The sequence below is a fragment of the Anolis carolinensis genome, unplaced genomic scaffold (genome assembly GCF_035594765.1).
Source record: "Anolis carolinensis isolate JA03-04 unplaced genomic scaffold, rAnoCar3.1.pri scaffold_25, whole genome shotgun sequence".
In the NCBI taxonomy this organism is placed as follows: domain Eukaryota; kingdom Metazoa; phylum Chordata; class Lepidosauria; order Squamata; family Dactyloidae; genus Anolis; species Anolis carolinensis.
Genome location: NW_026943834.1, coordinates 50,632 through 78,205, shown reverse-complemented (window position 1 = coordinate 78,205; position 27,574 = coordinate 50,632). Strand labels below are relative to the sequence as shown.

Below are 27,574 nucleotides of genomic sequence, written 5' to 3'. Positions count from 1 at the left end.
GTAATTAATCACCTCAAATTCGCATTAAATGGCCTTCCCAGCTTCACCTCCTGGCCTGGGGGAATCCTTTGTTCAGAGTCGTTAGCTGCCCCTGATTGATTCCTGTTTGGAATTCTTCTGTTTTCAGAGTGCTGCTCCTTAATATTTACTGTTCTGATTTTGGAGTTTTTTTTAATACCGGCAGCCAGATTGTGTTCATTTTCATGGTCTCCTCCTTTCTGTTGAAATTATCCACATGTTTGTGGTTTTCAGTGGCTTCTCTGTGTAGTCTGTAGCATGTGGACAACTTCAACAGAAAGGAGGAACCAGAAAGGAGGAAACCCACATCTATGGCAGGCATAGATACCTCACAACCTCTGAGGATGCCTGCCATCGATGTGGGTGAAACGTCAGGGTGGGAGAAAGAAAGAATTCTTGTCTCTTGGGAGCAAGTCAGAATATAAATGTACCGTGTTTCCCTGAAAATAAGACAGTGTCTTATATTAATTTTTGCTCCCAAAGATGTGCTAGGTCTTATTTTTAGGGGATGTCTTATTTTTCCATGAAGAAGAATTCACATTTATTGTTGAACAAAAAAATGAACATTTATTATATACTGTACAGTAGTTGTCATCACAAACCAGCATAACCAGACAAACTGTGAATCCTATCAAGAATTTCTTGTGACTACCATTATTTCCATGTACAACTGGTATGTACATTTATCAATCCTAAATGCTCTGGTGTTCTGTTTGGCAGGCGCTGGGCATGCTTCCAAACAAAAACATTGCTAGGTCTTACTTTCGGGGGAGGCCTTATATTTAGCAATTCAGCAAAATTTCTACTAGGTCTTATTTTTCGGGGATGTCTTATTTTCGGGGAAACAGGGTAGTAAATAAAATAAATAGTAAATATTTCAATTAGCCAGCTTGATTAGCATTGAATAGCCTTGCAGCTTCAAAGCCTGCCTGCTTCCTGCCTGTGTGAATACTTTGTTGGGAGGTGTTCGCTGGCACTGACTGTCTCTTGTCTCACAACCTCTGAGGATGTCTGCCATAAATGCAGGTGAAATGTTTGGAGGTAATGCTTCTGGAACATGGCCAGGCAGCCTGGAAAACTCACAGCAGCCCTGTGATCCCGGCCATGAAAGCCTTCGACAACACTCTTTGAAGGCTGTTCTTTCTTTCCAGGTGGCCAGGACGAAGCACAGGGAAGCCGCCCCAAGCAAACCCAAGGTGGCCCCCGTCAAGAAAGCGGTGCCCGGAGCGCCCCACCGCCCTGCGACAAAGGAGCCCCCAGCGGCTGGGTCCCGCTTTCCCCGGGAGCCCCCCTCCCAAACCCACCCTGAGAAGCCACTCAGGAATGACCACAACAAAGGAAAACAGAAGGCAGAGGATGGGAAAGAGAATGCCGTTGTTGGAGTGACCGCAGTCCGACCGACTCAAAAGAGGGCTGTTTCCAGACCGGCGTTTGGAAGCCATGCATCCAAGCAATCTGTACATTTGGGGAGTAAGGGGACATTCTCCCTGAACTCAGCAAATCCTAAAAAGAAGCACCAAACTCCCCCGCCAGGCAAGAAGCCCTCCGCCCATCCAAGGAGCCATTCGGCTGCACCCAAAAGCGGAGCCGAGAGGAAGCAAGGCAACTTCAGGCAACAGCCGAGGACCCCCAATGCAAAGCCTAGACCCCGGACCTCTGCCGTCCACACAGCTCCTGCCTCTGGGGGGCTCCGAAATGGCAGGAGAGAGCCCCCCAAACCCAAGCACCCGGATGTGGGCCCAGGCCAAGAGCTCAAGACCCCTTCTGCTCCCGACCGGAGGCAAGTGCGGCAAGTTGCCTTTGCAATTTAGCAACAATAACACTGTGTCACACACACATGGGCAAACTTAGGCCCTTCGGGTGTTTTGGACTTCAACTCCCACAATTCCTAACAGCCGGTAGGCTGTTAGGAATTGTGGGAGTTGAAGTCCAAAACACCAGGAGGGCCCAAGTATGCCCATACCTGATGTAACACAATTTTTGTTTTGTTTTGTCAAGCCTAAAAACATGTTTTAAATTGACGGTATATTTCCTGGTGTGCTGGAAACCACTCTAAGTCCCTTGAGATAGGGCGGTATATGAATAAATTATTATTATTATTATTATTGACAAAATGACATAGTATGACACAGCAAACAAGATAGATATGCTGGATTTTGTATCACAAAATCACAAGTCGAACACTTCCCAAGCGTTTAGGACTGTGTGATCATTATTATTATTATTATTATACCATTATTATTATTATTATTATTATTGACACAATGACATAGTATGACACAGCAAACAAGATAGATATGCTGGATTTTGTATCACAAAATCACAAGTCGAACGCTTCCCAAGCGTTTAGGACTGTGTGATGTATTTTCGGATGATGCACTATTACTACTACTACTACTACTATTACTATTATTAATTATTATTCAACAATACAATATCTCATCTTTGCGCCTCAACCAATGCAACCTAGTTTGCAGCAGCCACAAAAACCATGGTGACTTGACCCATTCAACACAAAAGTGACGTTTCTAGAGTAGAACTGCCGGGCTGTGGCACAGCTGGCTAGTAACCAGCTGCAATAAATCACTACTAACCGAGAGGTCATGAGTTCGAATCCCGGGTCAGGTTAAGCCCCTGACCATTAAATAGCCCAGCTTGCTGTTGACCTATGCAGCCCCGAAAGACAGTTGCATCTGTCAATTAGGGAAATTTAGGTACACTTTATGCAGGAGGCTAATTTAACTAATTTACAACATCATAAAACTGCCAGCAAAACACGAGGAAAGGAATGAGGAAGTACAGCCACTAGTGGATGGTGAAGCAACAGCTCCCCCTGTGGCCGGAATCGTGAAGCTGGAAAAATGTTAAAAATGCCTCTGAGTCTGTCTAATGTATGTTGTTTGTCTGTTGGCATTGAATGTTTGCCATATATGTGTTCATTGTAATCCGCCCTGAGTCCCCTTCGGGGTGAGAAAGAAGGGCGGAATATAAATACTGTAAATAAATAATAAATAAATTAAACAGGAAATATCACTTTCAAACCTGGAGCAGAAAAAAATTCAAAGTTTGTTACATAGTGCAATCAGTGTACTGAGGGAGCGAGATGGGAAGGTGCAACCAGGTAGAGCTTGAAATGGGAACCCAAGAGGCTTATATTCACCCGTGAGGCTTCCCTGGGGTGGGATCGGGGCCTCCCGTGAGCCCTTGTCTCCTCAGGAGCAAGGCAGGGGTCCTTCTCGTAGTGACGGTACACCTTCTTCTGCCTCCTTAGGAAGCTGCTGGAGGACTGGGTGGCGTCCCGAGGAAGGACCTACAAGAGGCCCCCCATGCGCCCCGCTGCCCCGAAGCCTCCGAAGGCAAAGTCCAGCCTGAACCTCGCCTTCTGGGGCTCCTTGGAGGAGGAGGAGGAGAAAGAGGAAGCGGAGAAGGAGGAGCAGCACCTGGCCAACGAGATCACACACACCTTGGCAGAGTGCCGGAAGCTGGCCGAAGAGGTAGGTGACCGGAGTGGGGGGCTTCCCCGGTTCAGGCCCAGACTATTTAAAAAATGGCATCTCCACATACAAACCAGCACAAGCACTGCGGTCTGCAGAGGAGGCCGTGCTCTCGGTCCCACCACCATCCTAAGCTCAAACTAAAAACGTCCCCTTTTTCCTCTCCTTTAAAAAGCTTTTAAAAAAACCATTTATGCAGTTTAGCTTACGGAGAGGAAGACTAGTACACCTCTATATATATATCCTCGTCTAGATATTGTACACCTACCTCAACCCATACGAAGCCGTCATATACTTTATAATATATGCACTTAGAATCATAGAATAGTAGAGTTAGAAGAGACCTCATGGGCCATCCAGTCCAACCCCCTGCCAAGAAGCAGGAAATCGCATTCAAAGCACCCCCGACAGATGGCCATTCCACTCTTTACATTCCACTCTATCTCCCCGAGGGGATTCGGGGAGGATTACAGAACACATATATGCTATACTACGGGCCGGCAGAACGTTGGATAAGCGAATATGTTGGATAATAAGGAGAGATTAAGGAAAAGCCTATTAAACATTAAATTAGGTTATGATTTTACAAATTAAGCCCCAAAACATCATGTTATACAACAAATTTGACAGAAAATGTAGTTCAATACACAGCAATGTTATGTAGGAAATACTGTATTTACAAATTTGGCACCAAAATATCACGATGTATTGAAGACATTGACTACAAAAATGCATTGGATAATCCAGAACGTTGGATAAGCGAGTGTTGGATAAGTGAGACTCTATTGTAATATTATAATGTAATACAAAATAATATTTATACAGTATTATAATGGTATATTTATATTACATGCAATATTACGAATAATATTACAATATAGTGGTATAGTACAATATAGTATATAGCCGGGCTGTGATGCAGGCTGTTGAGCAACCAGCTGCAACAAATCACTCTGACCAAGAGGCCATGAGTTCGAGGCCAACTCGGAGCCCCGTGTTTGTCTCTGTCTTTGTTCTATGTTAAGGCATTGAATGTTTGCCTTATATGTGTAATGTGATCCTCCGTGAGTCCCCTTCGGGGTGAGAAGGGCGGAATATAAATACTGTAAATAAATAAAATAAATCAATCTATATATATAAAAGAGTGATGGCATCAGGGCAGCGGACAAAACAACAAAACTACAGGCCACCCAACCTCGAAATTTGACAACACAACCCATCATTCACGGCTCTAAGTTGATACAACAAAAAGAAAAGAAAAATAAAGTCCTAATTACAGGGAGAGGAATAATAGTTTTTATCCAATTGCTGCCAGTTAGAAGGCTAAGCTCCGCCCACTTGGTCTCCTAGCAACCTACTCAGCCCAGGGGACAGGCACAGTTAGTCCTCACTTAGGCCTCTTCCACAGATTATCAGATTTTAACTGGATTATATGGCAGTGTAGACTCAAGGCCCTTCCACACAGCTATATAACCCATTTAGAATCTTATATTATCTGCTTTGAACTGGATTATCTTGACTCCACACTGCCATATAATCCACTTCAGTGTGCATACTAAACATAAAGACTACCATACAACAGACATTCAATACTACCACTACCTCAACAATTTCTCACCAACACCACCAGACAATGCCACAGCAACGCGTGGCCGGGCAAAGCTAGTAGTAATATATATTGCTTATATTGTGCTATACGAATAATATAATATACTGTATGTACATATGACTTGTGAGCCGCCCTGAGTCCCCTTCGGGGTGAGAAGGGCGGGATATAAATGTCACTAATAAATAATATATAAATAAATGGCAAACATTTACTGCTGTTATACAGTTAGCAAGGACAGACAATACATAAACAGAAGTGAAGGCAGTTCCCATTTTTTCCATTTCTGGCACCTGGGGGAACCCTGTGGGCACCTATTCAAGACCCCTTATCTCCTTGTGCCCATTCCCTGATTCCTTCCGTCCTCCTTCTCTCCGTCTTCAGGGCCTTCCTGAAGAGCAGATCCTCGCAGCGCTGACCCGCATCCCGCAAGTGGAGAGGTTTGCCCAGTTCTGGGTCTGCAAAGCCACGCTAGAGGCGCAGAGGGGCTCCTTGGACGTGGCAGGGCTCTACGAAGCCGCCCTCTCCGCTGGGGCCACGGTGAGTGGAGGCCTCGGGGCTCAAAAAGCAGTCAGAGAGCAGCAGCAGCAGCAACATATACCAGTTTGACAGAGCAATAGCAAAGCAGCAGAGCAAACGAGCTTCAGCAACTCACGGAGCAGAGTCAAGCTTAAGCTTTATTGAAAAGAACTACTGTACATTTCTGTCTAAGAAATATATACCATATATATGGTGGCACAGTGTGTTAAAGCACTGAGCTGCTGGACTTGCCGACCGAAAGGTTGCAGGTTCAAATCCTGGGAGCGGAATGAGCGCCCGCTGTTAGCCCCAGCTCCTGCCAACCTAGCAATTCGAAAACATGCAAATGTGAGTAGATAAATAGGTACTGCTCCGTCGGGAAGGTAACGGCGCTCCATGCAGTCATGCCTATGGCCACATGACCTTGGAGTTGTCTATGGACAATGCCGGCTCTTCGGTTTAGAAATGGAGATGAGCACCAACCCCCAGAGTATGAGTAGATCAATAGGTACCGCTCTGGCGGGAAGGTAACGGTGTTCCATGCAGTCATGCCAATGGCCACATGACCTTGGAGGTGTCTACGGACAACGCCGGCTCTTTGGCGTAGAAATGGAGATGAGCACCAACCCCCAGAGTGTGAGTAGATCAATAGGTACCGCTCCGGTGGGAAGGTAACACTGGCGCTCCATGCAGTCATGCCAGCCACATGACCTTGGAGGTGTCTACGGACAACGCCGGCTCTTCGGCTTAGAAATGGAGATGAGCACCAACCCCAAGAATCGGTCACGACTGGACTTAACGTCAGGGAAAACCTTTACCTTTTATACTCGAGTATAAGCCAAGGCACCTAATTTTACAACAAAAAAACTGGGAAAACATTGACTCCAGTATAAGCCGAGATACCAATAAAATTACATTAATTGAGGCCTCAGTAATTTAAATGTTTTTGGATCTTTACATCAAACTGTAATTTAAGATAATGTAAATGTGCTTATGTATCCTTTTAATAATAATAGAGTGAAATAATAAATGTAACAATACCAATAATAATAGAGAAAAATAATTAATATACCATATATACTTGAGTATAAGCTGACCTGAATATAAGCCCACCAGGACCCTCACCCGAGCATAAGCCGAGGAAGGTTTTTTTCAGTCCTAAAAAAGGGCTGAAAAACTAGGCTTATACTCAAGTATATACAGTAGCTCTCTAGGTTGATGTGGGTTTTCTGGGCTGTCTGGCCATGTTCCAGAAGCATTCTCTCCTGACGTTTCACCCACATCAATGGCAGGCATCCTCAGAGGTTGTGAGGTCTGTTGGAAACTAGGCAAGTGGGGTTTATATATCCAGGGTGGGAGAAAGAATTCTTGTCTATTGGATACAAATATGAATGTTGCAACTGGCCCCCTTGATTAGCATTGAATAGCATTGCAGCTTCAATGCCTGGCTGCTTTCTGCCTGAGGGAATTGTTTCCTGTCTGGAATTCCCCTGTTTTCTGAGTGTTGTTCTTTATTTTAGAGTTTTTTTGTAAACGCTGCAAAGCCAATCAATTGTAATGTAGCAAAATGGTGAGGATGAACCCAGCCGCAGCTGCACCCGCATCCACACCTGCCCAACCTGTAGCTACGAAGGAGTAGTTTCTCATTCTTCCTCTTGTTGCAGCCGCTGCAGGAGCTGCGAGATGCTGTCACGGGTATTTTGAAGAATGTCAAGGCACCGTCCAGGGGTGAGCGTGCCATGGGATCCCTTTGCACGAGAGACCCGGAGCCTGTGAGCCCTTCTGGAGTGTGTTTCCCTTCGACCCCTGCAGCCAGCCCTGTTCCAGAGGAAGATGTGGACCCTCCCCAGACTCCTCAGCAAAGCCCACCGTGGGCTAAGCCCTGCTCGGCCATCAAGCTCCAGATCCTTTCCCTGCCCAGGTGAGACCCCCATACACACAGACCTTGCCCTTTGCTCCCCTCTTTCCCCAATGAGAAGCCATCTCCCCACTCAGTGCCCTTGGCTGCCTTCCTGACTGGCCACCTATGTTGGCTGAGTAGGCCTATTAACAAAAGACCCTTCCCATAAACGTACAGCAGAGTAACTTATTAACTGCAGCATCACCCAGCACCAGTAGCCAAAAGTGATAGAAAGAACAAAAACACAGACCAATGTTATCTCGTGCTTTGGAGACTTTTTGTTATAGCAAAATTATATAGTTGCAGTAATTACAAAAACAAGATTTCCACAACACAAATAAAGTTCTTTATACAGTAGAGTCTCACTTATCCAACATTCACTTATCCAACGTTCTGGATTATCCAAGGCAATTTTGTAGTCAATGTTTTCAATACATCATGATATTTTGGTGCTACATTTGTAAATACAGTAATTACTACATAGCATTACTGCATATTGAACTACTTTTTCTGTCAAATTCGTTGTATAACATGATGTTTGGGTGCTTAATCTGTAAAATCATAACCTAATTTGGTGTTTAATAGGCTTCTCCTTAACCTCTCCTTATTATCCAACATATTCGCTTATTCAGCGTTCTGCCGACCCGTTATGTTGAATACTTGAGACTCTACTGTACTTCCTTGCTTCCACGCTGGGCTTCTTTCTCATGCAAATAAAACAGTTTCGCTTTCACAGAGCCTCCTCTCACACCAAACTTACACAGGAGCTTCACACATGAGGAACTTCAACCTGGGGCTTTTTTCACCGAAGCTTCACGCTGAGGCCTACCTCACACTGAGGCATTCTCTCACACACTTGAGTTCTACCTCATACTCCTCAGGACGACACTAGCTTTTTTAACCCTTTCAGTGCTTGACTCACATTTTTGTAATTAAAAATATCTAGTTAATATTTAATATTTCTGACAACCGGAGGGAGGGAGAGAGAGAGAGAGGAAAGAAGAAAGGAGTGTGTGAGAGAGAAAGGAAGGGATGGACTTCTCCGCTCTCTGCCTTCCAGGTCCAGCAAGCGAAGCCCTTGGCCAGAGGTGAGACTCCTGACCCCCGTGCGACGGTCCCTGCGCATTGAAGGCGCCACCGCTTCCTACCCACAGATGCTGAGGGACCACGACCCTGTCGTCTCCTCCCTGGAGGAAATCGTGGCCGCAGACCACGGGAGCCAATTCCTCTTCCGCAGCAACACAGCTCTGCCCAGAGCGGTGAGAGTGGCCGACTTTGTGACTGGACGGGCCACCTGTGGGCACAATGCCACCCCGGCCACGACGAAAGCATCATTGCCACGTTGAGGAGTGTTCACACCACCTCCTTTCCTCCCAGCCTCCTTCTTTCTCTTTCTTTGTAAACAAGACTGGACCCACAGCATTGTTCTCTGAAGCCCTTTTGGAAACATGTCCGTCTTTATTCTTCAATCCATCAATCAGTGTGGCCAGAATCCCTGGGTTGCTGTGAGTTTTCCGTGCTGTCTGGCCATGTTCCAGAAGCATTGTCTCCCGACGTATCGCCCACATCAGCAACCCAATCAATCAGCCTTTATTACAAGGAGGAAAAGTGCACAGCAGATTCCTAAACTGATGAGGCCCACTTAAGAACAGGATGAGTTCAATGCTAAATGCATACAAACAAGGAAAAAACACTGCAAATCTATACAAGGCAAGTTTCAGCCTGGGTCTAATACAGGAAGTTGTCTTATCCCGGCTACTTCAGAGAGAAACTTTGCAACAACCAGGGCCACATGGTGGAAACTATCACTAGTACAAACCTCACATGAAATTGGGCTGATCAAATCAGGGGGTATTATAAAATTGTGGTGGCGGGTGGCAGGTGAGGAATATATTAATATATAATATAACTAGCTGTGCCCGGCCACGCGTTGCTGTGGCTGAGTCTGGTGGTGTTGGTCAGTTTACATTACGTTGTATTTATGCTGTGACCTCCACCCTTCTTTATACTCACATTAGTAGTAGTATTTGAAGTCTGTTACCTTCTTCAATTTTTGTGTTGATTGATAATTGCTTGAGATCCCTGTTGTCTTTGGTTTGTTGTTAATCGTGATGTCTGATTCTGCTGAGTGCGGTTACATCTTATTGTGGTACAATAGTCTTTTTTTTTGCCTGTGTAGGTGTTTATTATTGTTGTTGCTGTAGTGGTCATGAAGGCTGGATAAGTTAGATGCTACTGTATTCGTTTTTGGAGGCCCAGTGTAGCACTGATTGGCTTCTCAGCCTCAGTGCCTGACTGCTTCTTGCCTGTGATGGTGTAGATTCTTATTGTTGTTGTTGTCATTGTTATTATTGTAATTGTTTTTTTGGAGGCCAAGTGTGAATGTAGTGATTGGGGAGGTGGATGAGTTGTGTTGTCAAATTTTGTATTTGTTATAGTCACAATGCGTTGTTGTGAGTTTTGTGGGTCCGGATTGTGGTTTTGTGGTGTAGTTGTGTTGTTACAACCGGGAGAAAAGGCTTTTGTGTTGTGTTGTCAAGTTTTGTATTTCTGGGGCGTTTAGTTGTGTGCCAAGTTTTGTATTTCTGGGGTGTTTAGTTGTGTTGTTATAGTCACGATGCACTGTTGTGAGTTCTGTGGGTCCGGATTGTGGTTTTGTGGTGTGGTTGTGTTGTTACAATCGGGAGGGAATGCTTTTATGTTGTGTTGCCAAGTTTCATATTTCTGGGGCATTTAGTTGTGTTGTTATAGTCATGATGCGTTGTTGTGAGTTTTGTGGGTCCAGTGTGGTTTTGTGGTGTGGTTATGTTGTTACAACTGGGAGGCAAGGCTTTTGCATTGTTTTGCCAAGTTTTGTGTTTCTGGGGCGTTTAGTTGTGTTGTTATAGTCATGATGTGTTGTTGTGAGTTTTGTGGGTCCGGATTGTGGTTTTGTGTTGTGGTTGTGTTCTTACAACTGGGAGGCAAGGCTTTTGCATTGTGTTGTCAAATTTTGTATTTCTGGGGCGTTTAGTTGTGTTATAGTCACGATGCGTTGTTGTGAGTTTTGTGGGTCCAGATTGTGGTTTTGTGGTGTAGTTGTGTTGTTACAACCGGGAGGCAAGGCTTTTGTGTTGTGTTGTCAAGTTTTATATTTCTGGGGTGTTTAGTTGTGTGCCAAGTTTCGTATTTCTGGGGTGTTTAGTTGTGTTGTTATAGTCACGATGCGTTGTTGTGAGTTTTATGGGTCCGGATTGTGGTTTTGTGGTGTGGTTGTGTTGTTACAACCTGGAGGGAAGGCTTTTGTGTTGTGTTGCCAAGTTTCGTATTTCTGGGGCGTTTAGTTGTGTTGTTATAGTCACAATGCGTTGTTGTGAGTTTTGTGGGTCCTGTGTGGTTTTGTGGTGTGGTTGTGTTTTTACAACTGGGAGGCAAGGCATTTGCATTGTGTTGCCAAGTTTTGTATTTCTGGGGCGTTTAGTTGTGTTGTTATCGCATGATGTGTTGTTGTGAGTTTTGTGGGTCCGGATTGTGGTTTTGTGGTGTGGTTGTGTTGTTGTAACCTGGAGGCAAGCCTTTTGCATTGTGTTGCCAAATTTTGTATTTCTGGGATGTTTAGTTTTGTTGTTATAGTCACTGCGCAAACAACTTTATCATTTTATATATATAGATATATTATGATACGATATAGTACAGTGTCTTATATAATGCTAATAGTGTAATATACTAGGAGTGTATTAAATACATTGTGGTATCATAATATAGCACAATATAATAACATATTATAGATTACATGTAAAACTACTAATATAATAATATATAATACTCGTATTATACTATACTAATATTATAATATATTGGATATACATATAGATAATATGATGTAATACAATGTAATACACTATTATAATTGTATATTTATATTACATTACTATTACTAATAATATTGCAATATAGTCATATAGTACAATATAATAATATGTAATGTTTATATAGTGCTTATATTGTGCTACACTAATAATATATTTTATGTACATATAACTTATAAGCCGCCCTGAGTCCCCTTCAGGGTGAGAAGAGCAGGATATAAATGTTAATAATAATAATAATAATAATAATAATAATAATAATAATAATAATATGGTGCAATGCTAATAATATAATATATTGTATAGACATATGATATCAATAATTTCTTTTTTATTTTTTATTTATTAGCAACATTTATATCCCGCCCTGCTCACCCTGAAGGGGACTCAAGGCAGCTTACAAGTTATATGTACATACAATATATTATATTATTAGCATAGCACATTATAAACATTCTATATTACTATATTTTACTACAGTAGAGTCTCACTTATCCAAGCTAAACGGGCCGGCAGAACCTTGGATAAGCAAATATCTTGGATAATAAGGAGGAATTAAGGAAAAGCCTATTAAACATCAAATTAGGTTATGATTTTACAAATTAAGCACCAAAACATCATATTATACAACAAATTTGACAGAAAAAGCAGTTCAATACACAGTAAAGTTATGTAGTAATTACTGTATTTATGAATTTAGCACCAAAATATCACAATGTATTGAAAACTGACTACAAAAATGCTCTGGATAATCCAGAACGTTGGATAAGCGAGTGTTGGATAAGTGAGACTCTACTGTATTATGATATGATATACAGTAGTACAGTATCTTATATGACGCTAATAGTATAATATACTAGGAGTGTATTAAATATATTGTGGTATCATAATACTATATCATTATACTGCAATATTATTAGTAATATTAAAAACATGTAATATATAATACACAATTATAATACTGTATTAATGTTATTATATGGTATTACATTATAATATTATTACAGTAGAGTCTGTAATACAGCAGAACCTTGGATAAGCGAATATCTTGTATAATAAGGAGAGATTAAGGAAAAGCTTATTAAATGTCAAATTACATGATTTTACAAATTAAGCACCAAAACATCATGTTTTACAACACATTGACAGTAAAAGCAGTTCAATACACAGTAAAGTTATGTAGTAATTACTGTATTTATGAATTGACTCCAAAAACTTTGGCTACTAACAAACTGACTACAAATAAAAGTAGAATTGCATAAAATGAATTTACAGTAACAACTTTGTTGGAAATTAAATCCATAAAGAGTTCAGTCCTTGCTGCCAAGAGAAACAGCTGTGGATCCAGGCGGGTGGCAGACTGTGTCGGATAATCCAGAGTGTTGGATAAGTGAGACTCTACTGTACATAACAAATAACTAGTAGAGGCTTGAAAAAGGTTGCTATTTTTAATGGGGTACCTGGATCTCAGAATCCTTTCTTCCCCCAAATAGGCCCTACTTGAAGGACAGGACCAATGGGCAGGCCTTGGCTCCCTCCAGACCGGACTCGGTAAGTGGACCCCAAGGAATGCTATTGTGGGTTTTTTTGGGGGGCGGGGTTCTTCCCTTATTTTGGGGACACCAGAGTCTGGAGGGAGGGAGACGAGGTTGTGTTCAGGCTCCTGAGCCGCATGGTTTCTCTGAAGGCTGGGTTGTTGTATGTTTTCCGGGCTGTCTGGCCATGTTCCAGAAGCATTCTCTCCTGACGTTTCACCCACATCTATGGCAGGCATCCTCAGAGGTTGTGAGGTATATGGAGAAACTAAGCAAGGAAGGTTTATATATCTCTGGGGGGGGAGAGAACTCTTGTCTGTTGGAGGCCAGTGTGAATGTTGTAATTAATCACCTCAAATTCGCATTAAATGGCCTTCCCAGCTTCACCTCCTGGCCTGGGGGAATCCTTTGTTCAGAGTCGTTAGCTGCCCCTGATTGATTCCTGTTTGGAATTCTTCTGTTTTCAGAGTGCTGCTCCTTAATATTTACTGTTCTGATTTTGGAGTTTTTTTTAATACCGGCAGCCAGATTGTGTTCATTTTCATGGTCTCCTCCTTTCTGTTGAAATTATCCACATGTTTGTGGTTTTCAGTGGCTTCTCTGTGTAGTCTGTAGCATGTGGACAACTTCAACAGAAAGGAGGAACCAGAAAGGAGGAAACCCACATCTATGGCAGGCATAGATACCTCACAACCTCTGAGGATGCCTGCCATCGATGTGGGTGAAACGTCAGGGTGGGAGAAAGAAAGAATTCTTGTCTCTTGGGAGCAAGTCAGAATATAAATGTACCGTGTTTCCCTGAAAATAAGACAGTGTCTTATATTAATTTTTGCTCCCAAAGATGTGCTAGGTCTTATTTTTAGGGGATGTCTTATTTTTCCATGAAGAAGAATTCACATTTATTGTTGAACAAAAAAATGAACATTTATTATATACTGTACAGTAGTTGTCATCACAAACCAGCATAACCAGACAAACTGTGAATCCTATCAAGAATTTCTTGTGACTACCATTATTTCCATGTACAACTGGTATGTACATTTATCAATCCTAAATGCTCTGGTGTTCTGTTTGGCAGGCGCTGGGCATGCTTCCAAACAAAAACATTGCTAGGTCTTACTTTCGGGGGAGGCCTTATATTTAGCAATTCAGCAAAATTTCTACTAGGTCTTATTTTTCGGGGATGTCTTATTTTCGGGGAAACAGGGTAGTAAATAAAATAAATAGTAAATATTTCAATTAGCCAGCTTGATTAGCATTGAATAGCCTTGCAGCTTCAAAGCCTGCCTGCTTCCTGCCTGTGTGAATACTTTGTTGGGAGGTGTTCGCTGGCACTGACTGTCTCTTGTCTCACAACCTCTGAGGATGTCTGCCATAAATGCAGGTGAAATGTTTGGAGGTAATGCTTCTGGAACATGGCCAGGCAGCCTGGAAAACTCACAGCAGCCCTGTGATCCCGGCCATGAAAGCCTTCGACAACACTCTTTGAAGGCTGTTCTTTCTTTCCAGGTGGCCAGGACGAAGCACAGGGAAGCCGCCCCAAGCAAACCCAAGGTGGCCCCCGTCAAGAAAGCGGTGCCCGGAGCGCCCCACCACCCTGCGACAAAGGAGCCCCCAGCGGCTGGGTCCCGCTTTCCCCGGGAGCCCCCCTCCCAAACCCACCCTGAGAAGCCACTCAGGAATGACCACAACAAAGGAAAACAGAAGGCAGAGGATGGGAAAGAGAATGCCGTTGTTGGAGTGACCGCAGTCCGACCGACTCAAAAGAGGGCTGTTTCCAGACCGGCGTTTGGAAGCCATGCATCCAAGCAATCTGTACATTTGGGGAGTAAGGGGACATTCTCCCTGAACTCAGCAAATCCTAAAAAGAAGCACCAAACTCCCCCGCCAGGCAAGAAGCCCTCCGCCCATCCAAGGAGCCATTCGGCTGCACCCAAAAGCGGAGCCGAGAGGAAGCAAGGCAACTTCAGGCAACAGCCGAGGACCCCCAATGCAAAGCCTAGACCCCGGACCTCTGCCGTCCACACAGCTCCTGCCTCTGGGGGGCTCCGAAATGGCAGGAGAGAGCCCCCCAAACCCAAGCACCCGGATGTGGGCCCAGGCCAAGAGCTCAAGACCCCTTCTGCTCCCGACCGGAGGCAAGTGCGGCAAGTTGCCTTTGCAATTTAGCAACAATAACACTGTGTCACACACACATGGGCAAACTTAGGCCCTTCGGGTGTTTTGGACTTCAACTCCCACAATTCCTAACAGCCGGTAGGCTGTTAGGAATTGTGGGAGTTGAAGTCCAAAACACCAGGAGGGCCCAAGTATGCCCATACCTGATGTAACACAATTTTTGTTTTGTTTTGTCAAGCCTAAAAACATGTTTTAAATTGACGGTATATTTCCTGGTGTGCTGGAAACCACTCTAAGTCCCTTGAGATAGGGCGGTATATGAATAAATTATTATTATTATTATTATTGACAAAATGACATAGTATGACACAGCAAACAAGATAGATATGCTGGATTTTGTATCACAAAATCACAAGTCGAACACTTCCCAAGCGTTTAGGACTGTGTGATCATTATTATTATTATTATTATACCATTATTATTATTATTATTATTATTGACACAATGACATAGTATGACACAGCAAACAAGATAGATATGCTGGATTTTGTATCACAAAATCACAAGTCGAACGCTTCCCAAGCGTTTAGGACTGTGTGATGTATTTTCGGATGATGCACTATTACTACTACTACTACTACTATTACTATTATTAATTATTATTCAACAATACAATATCTCATCTTTGCGCCTCAACCAATGCAACCTAGTTTGCAGCAGCCACAAAAACCATGGTGACTTGACCCATTCAACACAAAAGTGACGTTTCTAGAGTAGAACTGCCGGGCTGTGGCACAGCTGGCTAGTAACCAGCTGCAATAAATCACTACTAACCGAGAGGTCATGAGTTCGAATCCCGGGTCAGGTTAAGCCCCTGACCATTAAATAGCCCAGCTTGCTGTTGACCTATGCAGCCCCGAAAGACAGTTGCATCTGTCAATTAGGGAAATTTAGGTACACTTTATGCAGGAGGCTAATTTAACTAATTTACAACATCATAAAACTGCCAGCAAAACACGAGGAAAGGAATGAGGAAGTACAGCCACTAGTGGATGGTGAAGCAACAGCTCCCCCTGTGGCCGGAATCGTGAAGCTGGAAAAATGTTAAAAATGCCTCTGAGTCTGTCTAATGTATGTTGTTTGTCTGTTGGCATTGAATGTTTGCCATATATGTGTTCATTGTAATCCGCCCTGAGTCCCCTTCGGGGTGAGAAAGAAGGGCGGAATATAAATACTGTAAATAAATAATAAATAAATTAAACAGGAAATATCACTTTCAAACCTGGAGCAGAAAAAAATTCAAAGTTTGTTACATAGTGCAATCAGTGTACTGAGGGAGCGAGATGGGAAGGTGCAACCAGGTAGAGCTTGAAATGGGAACCCAAGAGGCTTATATTCACCCGTGAGGCTTCCCTGGGGTGGGATCGGGGCCTCCCGTGAGCCCTTGTCTCCTCAGGAGCAAGGCAGGGGTCCTTCTCGTAGTGACGGTACACCTTCTTCTGCCTCCTTAGGAAGCTGCTGGAGGACTGGGTGGCGTCCCGAGGAAGGACCTACAAGAGGCCCCCCATGCGCCCCGCTGCCCCGAAGCCTCCGAAGGCAAAGTCCAGCCTGAACCTCGCCTTCTGGGGCTCCTTGGAGGAGGAGGAGGAGAAAGAGGAAGCGGAGAAGGAGGAGCAGCACCTGGCCAACGAGATCACACACACCTTGGCAGAGTGCCGGAAGCTGGCCGAAGAGGTAGGTGACCGGAGTGGGGGGCTTCCCCGGTTCAGGCCCAGACTATTTAAAAAATGGCATCTCCACATACAAACCAGCACAAGCACTGCGGTCTGCAGAGGAGGCCGTGCTCTCGGTCCCACCACCATCCTAAGCTCAAACTAAAAACGTCCCCTTTTTCCTCTCCTTTAAAAAGCTTTTAAAAAAACCATTTATGCAGTTTAGCTTACGGAGAGGAAGACTAGTACACCTCTATATATATATCCTCGTCTAGATATTGTACACCTACCTCAACCCATACGAAGCCGTCATATACTTTATAATATATGCACTTAGAATCATAGAATAGTAGAGTTAGAAGAGACCTCATGGGCCATCCAGTCCAACCCCCTGCCAAGAAGCAGGAAATCGCATTCAAAGCACCCCCGACAGATGGCCATTCCACTCTTTACATTCCACTCTATCTCCCCGAGGGGATTCGGGGAGGATTACAGAACACATATATGCTATACTACGGGCCGGCAGAACGTTGGATAAGCGAATATGTTGGATAATAAGGAGAGATTAAGGAAAAGCCTATTAAACATTAAATTAGGTTATGATTTTACAAATTAAGCCCCAAAACATCATGTTATACAACAAATTTGACAGAAAATGTAGTTCAATACACAGCAATGTTATGTAGGAAATACTGTATTTACAAATTTGGCACCAAAATATCACGATGTATTGAAGACATTGACTACAAAAATGCATTGGATAATCCAGAACGTTGGATAAGCGAGTGTTGGATAAGTGAGACTCTATTGTAATATTATAATGTAATACAAAATAATATTTATACAGTATTATAATGGTATATTTATATTACATGCAATATTACGAATAATATTACAATATAGTGGTATAGTACAATATAGTATATAGCCGGGCTGTGATGCAGGCTGTTGAGCAACCAGCTGCAACAAATCACTCTGACCAAGAGGCCATGAGTTCGAGGCCAACTCGGAGCCCCGTGTTTGTCTCTGTCTTTGTTCTATGTTAAGGCATTGAATGTTTGCCTTATATGTGTAATGTGATCCTCCGTGAGTCCCCTTCGGGGTGAGAAGGGCGGAATATAAATACTGTAAATAAATAAAATAAATCAATCTATATATATAAAAGAGTGATGGCATCAGGGCAGCGGACAAAACAACAAAACTACAGGCCACCCAACCTCGAAATTTGACAACACAACCCATCATTCACGGCTCTAAGTTGATACAACAAAAAGAAAAGAAAAATAAAGTCCTAATTACAGGGAGAGGAATAATAGTTTTTATCCAATTGCTGCCAGTTAGAAGGCTAAGCTCCGCCCACTTGGTCTCCTAGCAACCTACTCAGCCCAGGGGACAGGCACAGTTAGTCCTCACTTAGGCCTCTTCCACAGATTATCAGATTTTAACTGGATTATATGGCAGTGTAGACTCAAGGCCCTTCCACACAGCTATATAACCCATTTAGAATCTTATATTATCTGCTTTGAACTGGATTATCTTGACTCCACACTGCCATATAATCCACTTCAGTGTGCATACTAAACATAAAGACTACCATACAACAGACATTCAATACTACCACTACCTCAACAATTTCTCACCAACACCACCAGACAATGCCACAGCAACGCGTGGCCGGGCAAAGCTAGTAGTAATATATATTGCTTATATTGTGCTATACGAATAATATAATATACTGTATGTACATATGACTTGTGAGCCGCCCTGAGTCCCCTTCGGGGTGAGAAGGGCGGGATATAAATGTCACTAATAAATAATATATAAATAAATGGCAAACATTTACTGCTGTTATACAGTTAGCAAGGACAGACAATACATAAACAGAAGTGAAGGCAGTTCCCATTTTTTCCATTTCTGGCACCTGGGGGAACCCTGTGGGCACCTATTCAAGACCCCTTATCTCCTTGTGCCCATTCCCTGATTCCTTCCGTCCTCCTTCTCTCCGTCTTCAGGGCCTTCCTGAAGAGCAGATCCTCGCAGCGCTGACCCGCATCCCGCAAGTGGAGAGGTTTGCCCAGTTCTGGGTCTGCAAAGCCACGCTAGAGGCGCAGAGGGGCTCCTTGGACGTGGCAGGGCTCTACGAAGCCGCCCTCTCCGCTGGGGCCACGGTGAGTGGAGGCCTCGGGGCTCAAAAAGCAGTCAGAGAGCAGCAGCAGCAGCAACATATACCAGTTTGACAGAGCAATAGCAAAGCAGCAGAGCAAACGAGCTTCAGCAACTCACGGAGCAGAGTCAAGCTTAAGCTTTATTGAAAAGAACTACTGTACATTTCTGTCTAAGAAATATATACCATATATATGGTGGCACAGTGTGTTAAAGCACTGAGCTGCTGGACTTGCCGACCGAAAGGTTGCAGGTTCAAATCCTGGGAGCGGAATGAGCGCCCGCTGTTAGCCCCAGCTCCTGCCAACCTAGCAATTCGAAAACATGCAAATGTGAGTAGATAAATAGGTACTGCTCCGTCGGGAAGGTAACGGCGCTCCATGCAGTCATGCCTATGGCCACATGACCTTGGAGTTGTCTATGGACAATGCCGGCTCTTCGGTTTAGAAATGGAGATGAGCACCAACCCCCAGAGTATGAGTAGATCAATAGGTACCGCTCTGGCGGGAAGGTAACGGTGTTCCATGCAGTCATGCCAATGGCCACATGACCTTGGAGGTGTCTACGGACAACGCCGGCTCTTTGGCGTAGAAATGGAGATGAGCACCAACCCCCAGAGTGTGAGTAGATCAATAGGTACCGCTCCGGTGGGAAGGTAACACTGGCGCTCCATGCAGTCATGCCAGCCACATGACCTTGGAGGTGTCTACGGACAACGCCGGCTCTTCGGCTTAGAAATGGAGATGAGCACCAACCCCAAGAATCGGTCACGACTGGACTTAACGTCAGGGAAAACCTTTACCTTTTATACTCGAGTATAAGCCAAGGCACCTAATTTTACAACAAAAAAACTGGGAAAACATTGACTCCAGTATAAGCCGAGATACCAATAAAATTACATTAATTGAGGCCTCAGTAATTTAAATGTTTTTGGATCTTTACATCAAACTGTAATTTAAGATAATGTAAATGTGCTTATGTATCCTTTTAATAATAATAGAGTGAAATAATAAATGTAACAATACCAATAATAATAGAGAAAAATAATTAATATACCATATATACTTGAGTATAAGCTGACCTGAATATAAGCCCACCAGGACCCTCACCCGAGCATAAGCCGAGGAAGGTTTTTTTCAGTCCTAAAAAAGGGCTGAAAAACTAGGCTTATACTCAAGTATATACAGTAGCTCTCTAGGTTGATGTGGGTTTTCTGGGCTGTCTGGCCATGTTCCAGAAGCATTCTCTCCTGACGTTTCACCCACATCAATGGCAGGCATCCTCAGAGGTTGTGAGGTCTGTTGGAAACTAGGCAAGTGGGGTTTATATATCCAGGGTGGGAGAAAGAATTCTTGTCTATTGGATACAAATATGAATGTTGCAACTGGCCCCCTTGATTAGCATTGAATAGCATTGCAGCTTCAATGCCTGGCTGCTTTCTGCCTGAGGGAATTGTTTCCTGTCTGGAATTCCCCTGTTTTCTGAGTGTTGTTCTTTATTTTAGAGTTTTTTTGTAAACGCTGCAAAGCCAATCAATTGTAATGTAGCAAAATGGTGAGGATGAACCCAGCCGCAGCTGCACCCGCATCCACACCTGCCCAACCTGTAGCTACGAAGGAGTAGTTTCTCATTCTTCCTCTTGTTGCAGCCGCTGCAGGAGCTGCGAGATGCTGTCACGGGTATTTTGAAGAATGTCAAGGCACCGTCCAGGGGTGAGCGTGCCATGGGATCCCTTTGCACGAGAGACCCGGAGCCTGTGAGCCCTTCTGGAGTGTGTTTCCCTTCGACCCCTGCAGCCAGCCCTGTTCCAGAGGAAGATGTGGACCCTCCCCAGACTCCTCAGCAAAGCCCACCGTGGGCTAAGCCCTGCTCGGCCATCAAGCTCCAGATCCTTTCCCTGCCCAGGTGAGACCCCCATACACACAGACCTTGCCCTTTGCTCCCCTCTTTCCCCAATGAGAAGCCATCTCCCCACTCAGTGCCCTTGGCTGCCTTCCTGACTGGCCACCTATGTTGGCTGAGTAGGCCTATTAACAAAAGACCCTTCCCATAAACGTACAGCAGAGTAACTTATTAACTGCAGCATCACCCAGCACCAGTAGCCAAAAGTGATAGAAAGAACAAAAACACAGACCAATGTTATCTCGTGCTTTGGAGACTTTTTGTTATAGCAAAATTATATAGTTGCAGTAATTACAAAAACAAGATTTCCACAACACAAATAAAGTTCTTTATACAGTAGAGTCTCACTTATCCAACATTCACTTATCCAACGTTCTGGATTATCCAAGGCAATTTTGTAGTCAATGTTTTCAATACATCATGATATTTTGGTGCTACATTTGTAAATACAGTAATTACTACATAGCATTACTGCATATTGAACTACTTTTTCTGTCAAATTCGTTGTATAACATGATGTTTGGGTGCTTAATCTGTAAAATCATAACCTAATTTGGTGTTTAATAGGCTTCTCCTTAACCTCTCCTTATTATCCAACATATTCGCTTATTCAGCGTTCTGCCGACCCGTTATGTTGAATACTTGAGACTCTACTGTACTTCCTTGCTTCCACGCTGGGCTTCTTTCTCATGCAAATAAAACAGTTTCGCTTTCACAGAGCCTCCTCTCACACCAAACTTACACAGGAGCTTCACACATGAGGAACTTCAACCTGGGGCTTTTTTCACCGAAGCTTCACGCTGAGGCCTACCTCACACTGAGGCATTCTCTCACACACTTGAGTTCTACCTCATACTCCTCAGGACGACACTAGCTTTTTTAACCCTTTCAGTGCTTGACTCACATTTTTGTAATTAAAAATATCTAGTTAATATTTAATATTTCTGACAACCGGAGGGAGGGAGAGAGAGAGAGAGGAAAGAAGAAAGGAGTGTGTGAGAGAGAAAGGAAGGGATGGACTTCTCCGCTCTCTGCCTTCCAGGTCCAGCAAGCGAAGCCCTTGGCCAGAGGTGAGACTCCTGACCCCCGTGCGACGGTCCCTGCGCATTGAAGGCGCCACCGCTTCCTACCCACAGATGCTGAGGGACCACGACCCTGTCGTCTCCTCCCTGGAGGAAATCGTGGCCGCAGACCACGGGAGCCAATTCCTCTTCCGCAGCAACACAGCTCTGCCCAGAGCGGTGAGAGTGGCCGACTTTGTGACTGGACGGGCCACCTGTGGGCACAATGCCACCCCGGCCACGACGAAAGCATCATTGCCACGTTGAGGAGTGTTCACACCACCTCCTTTCCTCCCAGCCTCCTTCTTTCTCTTTCTTTGTAAACAAGACTGGACCCACAGCATTGTTCTCTGAAGCCCTTTTGGAAACATGTCCGTCTTTATTCTTCAATCCATCAATCAGTGTGGCCAGAATCCCTGGGTTGCTGTGAGTTTTCCGTGCTGTCTGGCCATGTTCCAGAAGCATTGTCTCCCGACGTATCGCCCACATCAGCAACCCAATCAATCAGCCTTTATTACAAGGAGGAAAAGTGCACAGCAGATTCCTAAACTGATGAGGCCCACTTAAGAACAGGATGAGTTCAATGCTAAATGCATACAAACAAGGAAAAAACACTGCAAATCTATACAAGGCAAGTTTCAGCCTGGGTCTAATACAGGAAGTTGTCTTATCCCGGCTACTTCAGAGAGAAACTTTGCAACAACCAGGGCCACATGGTGGAAACTATCACTAGTACAAACCTCACATGAAATTGGGCTGATCAAATCAGGGGGTATTATAAAATTGTGGTGTTACGTTGGCCGTTTACTGCTACATTTTGTTTCTGCACTTTGTGTATTTTGCATGTTGTATCTTGAGTGCTCTGTGAGCCGCCCTGAATCCCTCTGGGAGATGGTGGCAAGGTACAAATAAAATATTATTATTATTACAGTAGAGTTCCGCTCATCAGATACACCGTATTATCCAACCAGGGCCGGCCCAAAGTAATTTTCAAGTGTAGGCGAACCGAATTTTGGCGCCCGCCCCCCAAAACCAATCACTGAAAAATGAGTGTTGGATAAGCGGAAATGTTGGATAATAAGGAGGGATTAAGGAAAAGCCTAAATAAAGAACAACACTCTGAAAACAGGGGAATTCCAGACAGGAAGCAATCAGGGCCAGCTAACACCACCCAACCAAGGATGCCTCCAGGGAGGAAGCAGCCAGATTTGGGATCTGCAAGGCCATTAAATGCTAATCAAGCTGGCCAATTGCAACATTCACACTAGCCTCAAACAGACAAGAGCTCTTTCTCCCACCCTGGACTTTCCACAGATATATAAATCCCACTTCCCTAGCTTCCAACAGACCTCACAACCTCTGAGGATGCCTGCTATAGGTGTGGGCCTGGCCACAGGCCCCGAAGGCGAGCGGGCCCAGACCAAAGCCAAGAGGAGGCGGGGGGTGCATGCCCAGGTGCCATTTTTGCCATTTTGCCTTTGCCATTTTCACTTGCTCGCTCACCAGGCCGAGTCTGGGACCCCCTGCCATAAAATTATTTTTGTCGCTACTTCATAATTGTTTTGCTACTGTTGTGAATCGTAATGTAAATATTTGATATGCAGGATGTATTTTCATTCACTGGACCAAATACTTGATACGCCCAAATTTGAATACTGGTGGGGTTGGGAGGGGGGGTTGATTTTGTCATTTGGGAGATGTAGTTGCTGGGATTTATAGTTCACCTACAATCAAAGAACACTCTGAAAACACTGGCCATGATCCAATATTTAAGGGCCCATCCGCAAGCTCTTGTTGACAGGGGGGTTTCTCGAATTCTTAACAGCAAGAGAGAGGATGGCAGAAATCTTTATTCTTGCTTCTTTGCAGGGCAGGTTTCCTCGGAAGCAAATACAATGTGAGGCAGGCCTTGGGGAGGAAGGGCCGAGTGCGGGAACAGAGCGAGGGGAGCTTCGCCCTCGGGGCAGCCTCTAGGAAGACATTTGGGGAAGGGGAGTTTTCCTGCAGCCCCTTGCCTTTCCGCCACCACCTCCTCCCTCTCTGCGAAGCCCACGTCTCCATCATCTCAGGCATGTTATTGACAGGATAATTGTTGGGAGGGGAGGTTCAATTCTCTTGCTCTTCACAGTGGTTGGCCTCTTGGGAAACACTTTGGAGATCCTGCCGGAGGAAGAAAAAAAAATAGACACTTGTCAATACTGGGATGTAATATGTGCCGACAGAATTGGAACACTGCCTTTGCTTTTTTTTTAAAAGGTCATATACACTGTATAATACTTTAATAATCATACAAACAAATTACTAGGGAATGCTTGCATCATTGCATAATTGCAGCCAGGCTTTGAAGCTGCAAGGCTATTCAGTGCTAATTAAGGTGGCCAATTGCACTATTCCCACTTGGCTCTGATAAGGGGGGAGGCATCTACATTGCCATATAATCCAGCTTCATACTCCCAAAATCTGGATACTTCCACAACTTCCCCTCCCACATTTTAAACTGTGAGCAACAAATGCCATAATAATAATAATAATAATCTTTATTTGTATTCCGCCCTATCTCCCCAAGGGGACTCATTACATTACAGGAAAGGCCAAAATTCCAGATGATTTCAAAAAATCCATTTCCTCACCACCTCCTGAAATAATGTAAAAGACTGCTGGCCTCCACGCTTAAAATTACGCAAAGAATGCTCTCTCCTACGCTTGAGGCCAAACTAATGTGATGGGAACAGGGGCGTCCAAAATTTTCAGTGTAGAACTCAGTGGAATTTAGTCAATGTGATGAAGTGGCAAAACACTGCAAGTAAATGGGACACTCTTAGCAGCCATTTCTATCGGTTGATTGAGACAAATCACCTTCTCAATTCCCTCTCCGACGATCTGGCTGTATGCTCAGAACACATGGAATAAAATATGCTCCATGACTCCTTATTTCAGATTATTTAAGCAGCTCAAACTTTATTGATTATTTACAACTATATACAAGACAGATCAGATGATCACCAGACTCTGTCCGTCTGCATCGGAGCACGCTGCAGGAGTAAACATTCCATTCTTATCTCTAAACCATACGTCTGGCTATAAAGCGAAAACTTCCCAAACTTACACTCTAGCCATTTCATTTCCACTCTATGCATTTAACCTCTTTCACTACTAGATTACACACACACAGCTTTAAACTCCCAGCACAATTTCACACTATACTAATCCATTTTTACCGACAATTTCTTCAAAAACTCCCAGTTTTGACCTGGCGTGAAGGCCACATGTGAAGCTTTGGGACTGGGGTGTGCCTAAGTTCCTGCATTGCTGCCCCCCAAAAATGAGGGTCCTGGGGGGCTGCGGAGGAGGACTCACCCGCTGCCTGACTTGGAAGCCCTCCGTGATGTCCAACCGCATGTGCTCCACGGTGGATTCATGGGGCATCTGGAAGGGAAGAGAAAAAATAAATTTTCAAAAAACTGATTTATTCAAGCAGTAAGAAGTTAGTTAATAAGGCACATTCAACTATTAAAACAGTAAGAAAAATCTCTAGTGGTCTATATAGTAGGGATGTGCCATCCACAAAAAATGGTTCAAAAGTCATTACAAAACTGGGAGCGCTGGCACTTGGTTTCTAAAGTGTTTCTAAAGTATACTTAGTTAAAATTTCATTACTATAACGAGACTAACGAAATTCCATTACTACAGTAGAGTCTCGCTTATTCAACATGAATGGGCCGGCAGAATGTTGGATAAGTGAATATGTTGGATAATAAGGAGAGATTAAGGAACAGCCTATTAAACATCAAATTAGGTTATGAATTTACAAATTAAGCAGCAAAAAATCATGTTATACAACAAGTTTTACAGAAAAAATAGTTCAATACACAGTCATGCTATGTAGTAATGACTGTATTTACGAATTTAGCACCAAAATATCACGATATATTGAAAACATTGACTACAAAAATGCATTGGATAATCCAGAACGTTGGATAAGTGAGTGTTGGATAAGTGAGACTCTACTGTATTTCGTTACAGTAATTGTGCATAATTAAATAACTATAATTAGGAAAACTTAAGGGGCTCCCATCTCCCTCGTTTTTAAAGCTATTGGGGTGAAACTTGCTACAATGGTAGATAACATTGTTAGCCCACCAAATTTCAGAACATTTAGCTTATCCACAGATTTTTGGTGAATTTCCAAAGTTTTCGGGAGGGATAGACCTGTCTCTTCACTATCCTGATTGGTGCTTTCTGATACTGAGATGTAGTTCAGGGCGAGGCCTAGGGCTCCAAACTACATTTCCCTCCTTCCCAAACTACATTTCCCAGAGTTCTGTGCTGTTCCCAAAATACATTGCTTCTTTTGCCCGCTGCTAATGCCGAGACTGCATTAATATTACAGAGGAATGGCAAGGCACTAAGGCAGCCTTTGGCTTCGCTTCCTTGCCTTGCATTAAATATGAAACTAACTTTGGGAGCCTTCCAATACTAAGTGAAAAAGTATGGGTAAGTTTTGATTCTAAAATATTTGATCTGGGCCATGCAAATGCTTTGGATATGGCTTCGGACTTACAAAACTTCCAATTTTCTTACGATTTCCGAAACTTCCAATTCCTTTGCACAAGCCTACTATATATAGGTGTCCCTTTTCCCAAGGCAACACTTGGAAACAATCACGACAAATTGGACTCTTTGAACTCTTTATGGATTTAATTTCCAACAAAGTTGTTACTGTAAATTCATTTTATGCAATTCTACTTTTATTTGTAGTCAGTTTGTTAGTAGCCAAAGTTTTTGGAGTCAATTCATAAATACAGTAATTACTACATAACTTTACTGTGTATTGAACTGCTTTTACTGTCAATGTGTTGTAAAACATGATGTTTTGGTGCTTAATTTGTAAAATCATGTAATTTGACATTTAATAAGCTTTTCCTTAATCTCTCCTTATTATACAAGATATTCGCTTATCCAAGGTTCTGCTGTATTACAGACTCTACTGTAATAATATTATAATGTAATACCATATAATAACATTAATACAGTATTATAATTGTGTATTATATATTACATGTTTTTAATATTACTAATAATATTGCAGTATAATGATATAGTATTATGATACCACAATATATTTAATACACTCCTAGTATATTATACTATTAGCGTCATATAAGATACTGTACTACTGTATATCATATCATAATACAGTAGAGTCTCACTTATCCAACACTCGCTTATCCAACGTTCTGGATTATCCAGAGCATTTTTGTAGTCAGTTTTCAATACATTGTGATATTTTGGTGCTAAATTCATAAATACAGTAATTACTACATAACTTTACTGTGTATTGAACTGCTTTTTCTGTCAAATTTGTTGTATAATATGATGTTTTGGTGCTTAATTTGTAAAATCATAACCTAATTTGATGTTTAATAGGCTTTTCCTTAATTCCTCCTTATTATCCAAGATATTTGCTTATCCAAGGTTCTGCCGGCCCGTTTAGCTTGGATAAGTGAGACTCTACTGTAGTAAAATATAGTAATATAGAATGTTTATAATGTGCTATGCTAATAATATAATATATTGTATGTACATATAACTTGTAAGCTGCCTTGAGTCCCCTTCAGGGTGAGCAGGGCGGGATATAAATGTTGCTAATAAATAAAAAATAAAAAAGAAATTATTGATATCATATGTCTATACAATA

The 27,574-nt window shown here is 43.2% G+C and overlaps 2 protein-coding genes across 7 annotated transcripts in view; both read left to right on the top strand.

Annotated features, from left to right (window-relative positions):
* Positions 1-9,401, top strand: part of LOC134294853 (leucine--tRNA ligase-like) — a 56,518-nt gene extending 47,117 nt beyond the window's left edge. For 4 of the 6 annotated variants that reach the window (XM_062966615.1, XM_062966612.1, XM_062966617.1 and 1 more), the window contains 5 exons: positions 1,152-1,798; positions 3,290-3,512; positions 5,503-5,658; positions 7,302-7,558; positions 8,598-9,401. In XM_062966615.1, coding sequence (XP_062822685.1) covers positions 1,152-1,798; positions 3,290-3,512; positions 5,503-5,658; positions 7,302-7,558; positions 8,598-8,883 — 1,569 coding nt within the window. In that variant the 3' untranslated portion in view covers positions 8,884-9,401. Of the gene's footprint in view, positions 1-1,151; positions 1,803-3,289; positions 3,513-5,502; positions 5,659-7,301; positions 7,559-8,597 lie in introns of all 6 variants that reach the window. The other 2 variants (XM_062966613.1, XM_062966616.1) reach the window with 2 other exon arrangements.
* On the top strand, positions 8,986-22,804 carry LOC134294859 (cytoskeleton-associated protein 2-like). The gene is made up of 6 exons (XM_062966634.1): positions 8,986-9,042; positions 14,430-15,062; positions 16,554-16,772; positions 18,763-18,918; positions 20,562-20,818; positions 21,858-22,804. The coding sequence occupies exons 1-6, from the start codon at positions 8,986-8,988 to the stop codon at positions 22,141-22,143; spliced, it is 1,608 nt and encodes a 535-aa protein (XP_062822704.1). The 3' UTR covers positions 22,144-22,804.
* Positions 22,805-27,574: the final 4,770 nt, after the last annotated feature.

Bases quoted from the DNA above. Each gene is read 5' to 3' on its own strand.
- LOC134294859 (XM_062966634.1), top strand. From the start codon at position 8,986: ATGTCCGTCTTTATTCTTCAATCCATCAATCAGTGTGGCCAGAATCCC. The intron at 16,773-18,762 runs GTAGGTGACCGG...CTCCGTCTTCAG, and splicing joins GCCGGAAGCTGGCCGAAGAG to GGCCTTCCTGAAGAGCAGAT. The intron at 20,819-21,857 runs GTGAGACCCCCA...TCTGCCTTCCAG, and splicing joins CAGATCCTTTCCCTGCCCAG to GTCCAGCAAGCGAAGCCCTT.